The sequence below is a fragment of the Lepisma saccharinum genome, chromosome 2, assembly GCF_977018435.1.
Source record: "Lepisma saccharinum chromosome 2, izLepSacc3.1, whole genome shotgun sequence".
In the NCBI taxonomy this organism is placed as follows: domain Eukaryota; kingdom Metazoa; phylum Arthropoda; class Insecta; order Zygentoma; family Lepismatidae; genus Lepisma; species Lepisma saccharinum.
The window spans coordinates 8801467-8811432 of NC_139230.1; the positions used below are offsets into that span (position 1 = coordinate 8801467).

Genomic DNA, 9966 nt, shown 5'->3' on the forward strand with positions numbered 1-9966 from the left:
ACAAGTCGATGATGCTACTCTGTGCCATTGGGCAGGCCTCGTCCTCTGTTTAGTTTGCCATAAACTTTATGATGGCATTTTCCGGTTTCAGAATTGCCCACAAAGCAAAATAAATGGAAATATGGAAATGCTTTATGCATACGTGATGAATTATTAGGACTAATCTGATAAGACTCGAAACTAAGGCAGATACTTTTAAATTATTTCTATCAATATTCATACCTGAATATTTTAATAATTGATAATTGTTCAGAATATTTATAAATATTAAGATAGAAGTACTTCACATTGGAATATACCATATCAAAATACCAGAATGTCACGACCTGAACATGGGTATTATTTGTTGGTCTTCCTTCGTCAATTTCATCATATCATCACTCATTCTTATCTTCGTGATTAGCCAACAGTGGCAGAAAAGCGAAGTAAAATATACCAAATCAATCATATGTTGTTTGGTCACAGAATAATTTTTTTCACCACTACGTGAAAAGTGAATTAAAATTATACATTTTGCTTAATTTCAAATATATTTAGACTCCAGGAAAGCATTTTGTGGTATTTGCAGAACTCTCAAAATACCTGGTATCTGGAAAAGTATTGACTGGTATCTGTGATAAGATTTAATCAATATTTAACAGAGCCCACCCTAGTTAGAGGCAACTCTGGCACTTCTTGCTTCAGAGGGGTAAAAATATTGTTTGTGTATGGTTTATTACAAATTTATAGGATGCTGGTGCTTCCAATTAATCAACTAATCTGATTTTTTCAGATTTTGTGGATTGTTTTGACATATTTATAAATATCCAAAATGACTGAATCCTATTCTACACAAGTACTACATAAAAATAGCATTGACATATATTGCAATAAAAAATAGTTAATAAGCACTATTTGTTTAATAACAGAATGAAATTATTAACACATTCGGGTCTGGCCTCATAATACAGCATTTTTACCTCTGGACTGCGGTTTTTCGTTGTTTTTAAGAAAATCATAGAAAAAATATTTTTAATTTGTTTTTATCTACCACACATTTCTTAAATCTACAAAACTTCCTCTTTTCAATTAACAAAAATTTGTTAAATTTTATTTTCATTTTCAGACATTTTTGAATATTTTTTTCAGCAATGTTTTGTGAAGAAGAAAAAAGTACAACATTGTAACAAATGTTAATATAGAGATATTTTAAGTTCGTAATCTGGAAATTTCAATAATTAACTTCATAAACTATCAATACATCTTTTGAATCTTGCATAACAATACTTCTTATGTGCACATAACAAAAAATAATTACAAATTACAGGTAATTAGCTTTAGTATGAAAAAGTGGCTGCAGGACAGGACCAGACGATGTATCAGTTGGTTCTGCATCATCTGTAAAAATTAAACAAATAAATAAATAAACTAAATAAATAAAATAAATTTTCATTTGACATACACTATACAAAATAATAAATGGAAAAACTAAATATACATCAGTGCATGTAGGAGAATCAAGCAAGAGGAAAGATGAATAGACCCAAAAAAATTACCTCTTCTCACTTCATTCATAAAATACTAGAGTTTGCAACACTGTTTATATTGTCAACAATTAATTATTATGAATATAACCTACCTTCCAAATCTTCAAATTCATCTGCATCATCAAAATCGTCGCTAACTTCAAACTCTCAGGTGGAATTTCCGCTATGCAGTCTGAATCTAAGGACGCCATTCTAAACAATGCAACGTACATCAACCCGAACACAAACAGTCCCAGGTGCGAGATAAAAACAGCAGACGAGTCACCTAGCTTTCGGAATTTCAACAGAGCGACTTGAATGAACATGCACATGAGACGAAGTACGAACATAACCTGTAGTTAATCGGCAAAGCGATTGCATACTGCAGGACGGGCTATTCCCGTCGTTCGTCCACATTGACTTAAGTGCCCTGTGGGCTATGCCCGTCAGCCTGTAGTTAATTGGCAAAGCGATTGCATGCTGCTGGATGGGCTATTCCCGTCGTTCGTCCACATTGACTTTAAGTGCCCTGCGGGCTGTGCCCATCGTGAGACCCCCATGTGTTAAGTGAAAATATAATTTTATATGAATCAGTGTAAATTCATGACAGCATTGAATGAAAAGTCAACAAAAGAGAATTATGATAAGTAATGTTATTGAATAGGTTTTAAAAATTGTGGTTTTAACCTTCAGTGCACTCTGCTTGTACTCTTAGGTAATAAAAAGAAATATATTAGGGCTGAGTCGATACCACCTTGAACTGATACCAATGCTGATACTCTCACAGATACCCACTGATTCAGATACCAATACTTGAAAATTGCAATAATTAAAATTTGTTCAAAATATTGCTGTGTAAATATTCTTCTATTATATGCATCAATTTACCAAGAAATTTGATTTAGAATATTCAAGAATTACATCACAATATTAAAATAGAAGTTATGTAATCACAAAATACAGTCTTTCGATCAAAATTGGTGCAAAGTAAAAATAAATTTTGAATAACTTTCGGATAATTAGACTCTGCGAAAGCGTCACGCAACCTATGAAAGACCAAAATGCCAGGAAAGTATCGGTAGATGAATTCTAAGCGATACTTTCTGATCAATACTTCAGCATCGGCTCAGCCCTAAAATATATATAAATTAATTGTTTATGGATTGTAATAATGTTTATAGGTCATATTGTGATTATATAGAACACCTGTACTTCAGAATTGGGAACAAATTCTGATTTTTTTTTTTAGACCTCTGAAATTTTTTGTTATTGGATCCACATTATTTATTGTCCCTAGGACCAACCCTGCTTTTAATGTTATCAGGTTATCAGCCAATATCATCATAGCATCAGCTCATCTCTAATTGTTACACCTTCTTCTTGCTTTGACAAATAAAAAAAAGTTCCCTGTCAAGGTATAATAAGAATAGAAAAATAATTCACCAAAGATGATAAAGCATATGTTATTGAGTTGTAGTGATAGATTTTTTTGGAACTGGTGTTGAAAGGGGATGAACAAATGTTGTATGGACAAATAAAACTTGTACAGTCATGGACACTTCTGGGTTGTAATGATACTATTGAAATTGAATGGTATCGTTACAACCCAGAAGTGTCCATGACTGTACACTTAACAACTTTTTTCCTGAATCTGCTCTTCTAAAACATTATTTGTTATGAAAATCTATTTGTGTTGCATAGCCTGTAAGTATATAATTTCTGGGTCAATACCACTCACCTATCACTAGGGGCATGCATATTTCGTTTTTGACTAAAACAAAATGTGAAATAACACATTGTAATGTTAATTTTTCATGTTTTTGAAAGGTGTGAGGTGCCTTTTGTTATCATGTTTTGCCAGAAAATGATGTGAAATAAACTCTTAAACACTAAATTTAGGATGTATCTGATGATATCTGTTTGGCGGTTACGAGGAGATAGATAATTCATTCTAATGAGTTCACGTTTTTTTCGCAAACCAAAAGTGTGCAGAGACAATGAAATGTGAACTCATTAGAATGAATGAAATTTAGGGTTTATTTACAGATGACACCTTCTGAGGTCTGAATTATCCTGTGAGTTAGGAAAATCAAGAAAAAATTGATTAATTCTCCTGTAAATATTTGAGAACCAAAAATGGTCTCCTTTACACAGAAATAAATTTGTAATACTCGGATAACTATATAAATGTGCTATTAGAAGTGAAATGTTAATTTTGTGTAATATGTATAGTTTGTCACATCCTGGGGTGAGACAGAGGCACACAGGCGTGAGTACCTATGTGGTGGGGATCGTCAGCCGGTCACTCTACTCTACTTAGCTTATCCATATACGGAGTTTACGGGAAGAGTAGGAGACATACCTTTCTCTGGTATGCCTATTGCATAAAGTTAGAAAGCTAGAGTCTTAGTTATAACAACGTAAAGGGGAGAAAGTGTAAGTGTGAGAAGTATTCCTTAATGGAAAGACAAAAGGGATGGAAGTGTCTGTATGCGTGTGGGGAATACTTACATTAAATATTATTATCCCAGACGTCTCTTTCTACTGTGGTGGCAGGAGTGCCTCCTTCATATGCACGGCTTCTCCGGATATTCTTAGGGCTTAATCTTAGAGTAAGTCTTTAGTCTATTACCTTAACAACAGTCCCTGCGGACTCATATAATATTGGTAATCATGGGGATTACAGATAAAGTAAAGTGTTGGATTTTATAGTTTTAATAAGCAATGAAACAAATAAAGAATAGAATTAGATGTAATACAAGGATCAAGACATACAAGCTTTTAAGGCGTAATGATGATTACAAGACGATTACATTGACCCCTGGGGGTTTTGTGTTCAGTACATTTAAGACATTATGCTAATGGATATGAATCCTTCAGATTCTATAGTGTAAACAAGAATATATACAAATATGGCCCTTCTGACATTAAGTTCAGTTGATCCAAACATAGTTCTCCTAATAACGGAGGTGTGTCATTATACCAATGAATCTACTGATTATAATCCTAGCTAATTCTGGGTGTGTATGTTAGTGTAATTAATGGTGTATGTAAGTGTTGTAGTGTTTGGGTAGAGGGTGTGCCATACTTGTAATATAGGGGAGTTTGTACCCTGGAGGAGTAATCTATTTATCATACTAAGTACTAACTAAACATTTATAAAGATTATGCTTACCTTCTTTAGAAGAGACTGTTACCACCGAAGAATCTCGGTGATCGTCTCTGGTGAGGGTGTCGATGAGGGTAACACTGAATTCAAAAGCTTAGAGCATGACGTTTTAAAGTCAGATTATCAACAAGTTGGAGGTTCCCTATTCTGTGCAGTGCTCGCCCACGGGTCAAAAGGAGGGAGGATAGTGGCGGAATGGAGGGCAGAACCACAAAAAAGGAAGAAAGGGGGATTTATGCCATATGTGCTTTGGTGATGCCATATCCTATGCTTGGTAACAAGGTTCCTGTTGTGCCCTATGTGCCTACACTGGCGAGTTATCACTCTAGCAAGAAATTGGTGGAACCAAAAGGGTATCCGGTTTCGTCTGACTTACATGTCTGGGGCGGTTAGACATCAACTAACCTTTGACCTTCCCAGTATGATGCTGGCAAATAATGCCTTCACTCAAAGTTCGTATTACCACATGTGCACAGGCAGGGATCTAACAGGGGTCTGTCCCATTATGATCACGATCCAGTTCCAAAGTTCTTATGAATTGAATATGGCATGCTCAAATATAAGTCGTAGGCCCTAAAACAAAAATCTACCTAGTGAGCGTACAAGGTGATCACTGCCAGAGAGGACTCAGTTTGAAATTTAAAAGAAAATAAAAAAGAAAAGGAATGTCCAAATTTCTGGAGGTGACAAGTTTTAAAATCAAATTTAGGTTTTTATTCACCACTTGAACACTAAATTTCATTTTATATACCACTTTTGATATCAAAATATGCCCAGTTTTTGTACAGAAATCTTGATCTTTTATTCACCATAAATATGTGGCTCTACCTATTGCATGCTAATGTAATTTCTGTAATGATAATGTTCAAGGAAGTGTACAATTGTTAACCAATTTTTTCATAGATAGGAATTTTTGTCTGATATGGTGCAGTAGTCAATTGGTAAAAGTGTTGTATTATTAAATAGTGAATATTATTTTTCTACTTAAAAATCAACAATTTTACACATGTTCTATAATTTTTCATATTGCAGGTTTCAATCCTAGATGGGGTCAAGAAATTGTTCTTGCCGTAAAAGTGCCAGAATTGGCGTTGGTGCAGTTTACTGTTAAGGATTTTAGTATAACTGGAAAGAATGTTACACTGGGAACATACGCACTTCCATTCACTAGCATGCAAGAAGGCAAGTAATAGTTAATTTATTTGCTAAGTTATTTAGAATTTTAGTATTTCTCGTACAGGTTAACTACAGTGATAAAAGAATAAAATTTGTATAAGAAATACCACTGGGCCAAAAAGTACCACACTATTTTGTGTACTGAACCTGATGCTAGAAATCTTACACCTCTTTCATGTGGGATAATTGATTGTCACAACTCATTTGCTAGTACTATTGCTGACAATGACTGCACATGGTTAGCCATTGTCACCCACTTCACAAGACTCAGGTATGGAAATGGCATTCTGTATTCCCATCTATTGTAACATAAAACTTGCTGAAATGACACACCAAAGGTTGTAAAATTTGCTAAATCAAATATGCATATAGAAATGTAATATACAGACAGGGTGTTTCTGTGACCGTGTTACAGAATGGATGATGGGAACAAACGCAACAAAATGAGATAGGGAACCCTGGTCAAATGCCCCAGTCAAAAGTTAAGCCAAAACCTTCGAAGAGCAGGCAACCACACACAACGTGGAGGGGAACGATAAAAGATGTCTGGGGAAGTGAAATACAAACACAGAAGAATCACTCTAGTGGCTTTAATAAGTAGTAACTGCAGCCATCATTACAGCAGTCATTCAAAGTGACTGCCCCCTGCCTCGATACAGGCATGACAGCATCGCAATAAGTTCTGTTGCATCTGCTCTAATATCCCAAGAGTCGTTCGGACCAGATCATAGGCTGAAAGGATTCTTACATTACTCACAGACATGACCCCACTAAAAAAAAAAGTGGGTCAGATCAGGTGAATGACAGGCCATGCAACAGGTTTGCCTCTCCCTATCCACCGCTGTGGGGAGGTCTGCGTCAAAATATCAGGAGCACCAGCTATGAAGTGGGCTGAGGCCCCATCATGCTGAAACCACATGCGTTGATGGACGAGAAATGGGACATGTTGCAATAACTCGGGGAGGATGTCTCTCAGAAACACAGTGTACACTGGTCCAGTTAATCCTGGCGGTAAAAGATACCGGACCTATTAAATGTTCGCCGACAATGCCTGCCCACTTGTTTATAGCAAATCTGTCTTGATGGCCCTTCACGATTGTGGCATGGGGATTTTAATTGGCCCATACATGGCTATTGAGACTATTCAGCATCCCGTCTCTCGTGAAACAGGCCTCATCAGTGAAAAGCACACAGGCATGGAACTGGGGGTCGACAACACAGTGCTACAGTAACCATTCACTAAACACGATGCGGGGTGCAAAATCAGCTGGACCCAAGGCATGGACATGCTGTGGCTGGTAAGGGTGCAGCTGCTACTCCCTCAGAACTTTCCAAACAGTACTATGGGCCATGACAGTTTCACGTGCCACAGCCCATGTACAGTCATGGAAAAAAGTTCTTCCCCATAAGGCTTTAATAGGAGCAAGTAATGCAGGAGGGTAGGCAACACATATTGCACCCTTCGATGATCGGGTGATTTTGCCTGTCTTAACACCGAGAAATGTGTTCCACGCGAAGGTCAACATGACAGGAAAGCAAAGAGGGTCACGTGACTATTGGTTACGTGGAGTGTTGTGCTTCTCCACGTCCCCAGTTCTTGATCCACATTGCAGAAAAAGTAGAGCTGCATGCAATATATGAAAATAGGTTGTTTTCAACTACACGCTTAATTATGATTTTCCCAATTGTAAATCTATCAGACGTGTCTCCCGATTTAGTCGGGACAGTCTTTTACTTTGAATTCCTGTTTTTTCATAGGCGTAACTTGACGGGAGCAGAAAGGGCATTTGTAACCCCCCCAAAAAATCAGGTTTCTTAAAGCTGCTAAAACAGGAATTAAATACTATGATTTGACGCGTCCAAAAAAAGTATTATATTGAAAGATTGTTCCCAAATACGTAGATAGCAATTTAATACTTTGAAAGTGTCTCAGATTTGTTTATTATGTCACATCTTAGTGTGGCACAGGTCTACTACAAAAGTGGAATTTCGTAACAGAAATATGAACCCACTCCTTTTATTTCGTAGCCGATTTCATCTTGAAACTGAAATTAAGAATATTAGTTAACAAGGTAAAAAGGTAAAGTGTTCCCCTGTGCATAGCACCACGCCATGAAGGCGTATAGGGGGTGTGGGGGTAACGCCCCACACTTTCTTGATCCGGTCGTGAGTGGGGGTGATGTGATCAGCATCACGCCCCTGCCGCCTTTACCCCCCAGGGTTTCCCCCAGGTACCCATGTTATTCGACGCTGGGTAGACGCCGGGACCGCTTCCACCGTTAACAAGGTCATTGGTAAACAATAAAAAAATGTGTTAGACCCAATTCTTTAATACCTTATCATAATCTTTATCGCAATTTTAAATTTTGTTGTAAGTCCACTTTATGCAAAAAAAAAAAAGGTAAAGTTCTCACCTGTGCTTAGCGCTACGCCATGAAGGCGTATAGGGGGTGTGGGGGTAACGCCCCACACTTTCTTGATTCGTTCGTGACTGGGGGTGATGTGATCAGCATCACGCCGCCCCATACTTTCTTGATTCGTTCGTGAGTGGGGGGTGATGTGATCAGCATCACGCCCCTGACCGCCTTTACCCCCAGGGTTTCCCCCAGGTATCCATGTCATTCGACGCTGGGTGGGCGCCGGGGCCGCTTCCAACGTTAGAAAAGTTCCCGGGCTTGAACCGGCCGGGGATCGAACCCGGGGCCTATAGCATGGTAGTCAGACGCGTTACCGACTGAGTCACCGGCACAGATAGACTAATCTGAAATGCATACAGTTTAAAGTGGGATCCGAACCACTATGTGCGATCACCTGGTATCGTACCCGAGACCCCTTCATTACAAGGCCTTACCACTACGCGATCAGTGAGGCGCACACAATCTTTGTATTTCGACCTTTTTAAACCTATATGTATCATATAAGAGGTTGTTTAACGTTGCTATGCCTCTATGGATTATATATAGCCAGTATTCGAGCACATAGCGTCAGGTTTCATAGAATATAAGCTTCTCTTGCATGTTTATGGTTTCCTGTCTGCAGTAGAAAAACTGGCAGGTTCCCGTAGCTTTTCTTTCAATAGTCTTCCAATGGTTGCATATCATATCACTCAAATTTGATTCATTCGTTGCGAACACAATCCCCGATGGCGGAGTGGGGTCGTGGGCGCCTTGTAATTAAGGGATCCCGGGTTCGATACTCGGTGGAGGAACATAGTGGTTCGGATCCCCCTTTAAACTGTAGGTCCATTCACGATTAGCCTAACAGGACATAAAGTGAACTTAAGACACCAAATCAAGCAACCAACACAATCCCGTTATTGTCCAGATTATCGAATCCAGAGCCTTCGTCGCGAATAACATAAGCAGGAAGACAACATGAAATAACCGAACAGAAACAGAACCTAAAACCTACATCGGATAGATTGGATTAAGTCGACGATACAGCACGGGTTCTGAAATGAAACAGAATACGAAAGTTGAGGGACCTCTATACGGACCCACTTTTCCTCCACTCAATGGGGAAGATATCCTTCTAGCTCAGAAGCCTTTACGTAGGAGTGCCCTGAGGGAACTTCAAGGCCACTACGATAAAGTGTTCTACCTACGTGCAATGACGGGACCAAAACATACGTCAGATAGCTGTGTTCCTCCTTATTTCGTACGCCATTGATAACTGGAACACGTGACCTCATCTTTGGTAGAGCACAAGCCTGCTTGCTTGCCACCACCCTTTAGTTCAGTGACCTTCGCCCGTAGTCAGCAAGAGTGAATGACTCACCAGATACTTGTTGTCTGTGAGGCTACACAAGAATAGATATTTCGTTAGTGGCTGTAAGTATTGTTTCATCTGCAGTTATATCAGTTAACATTTCAATAGTTTCCTAATGGTTACGTTAGTGATAAACATGTAAATTAGTTCTCTAGAGTGAACGTTTTATCTATTTGAACGGGGGATTTTTATAGAGCCTGCATGTATTATTTTTTCCTGAAACAAGAAGAAATTCGAAGACGCAAAAAGAGTTGTATAAGAGTAGTTAACAAAAGGAAAAAAGAAGAAGAAAACGAAAATGTAAATGCTGAAATAAATTATGGTAGAGATCGAGTGAATAACATTTTG

At 38.1% G+C, this 9966-nt stretch overlaps 1 protein-coding gene across 5 annotated transcripts in view; it reads left to right on the forward strand.

Annotated features, from left to right (window-relative positions):
• LOC145983907 (1-phosphatidylinositol 4,5-bisphosphate phosphodiesterase delta-4-like) overlaps positions 1 to 9966 on the forward strand; it is a 207290-nt gene that overhangs the window by 186918 nt on the left and 10406 nt on the right. For all 5 annotated transcript variants that reach the window (XM_083117023.1, XM_083117020.1, XM_083117022.1 and 2 more), the window contains exon 15: positions 5707 to 5856. In XM_083117023.1, coding sequence (XP_082973149.1) covers positions 5707 to 5856 — 150 coding nt within the window. The remainder of the gene's footprint in view (positions 1 to 5706; positions 5857 to 9966) is intronic.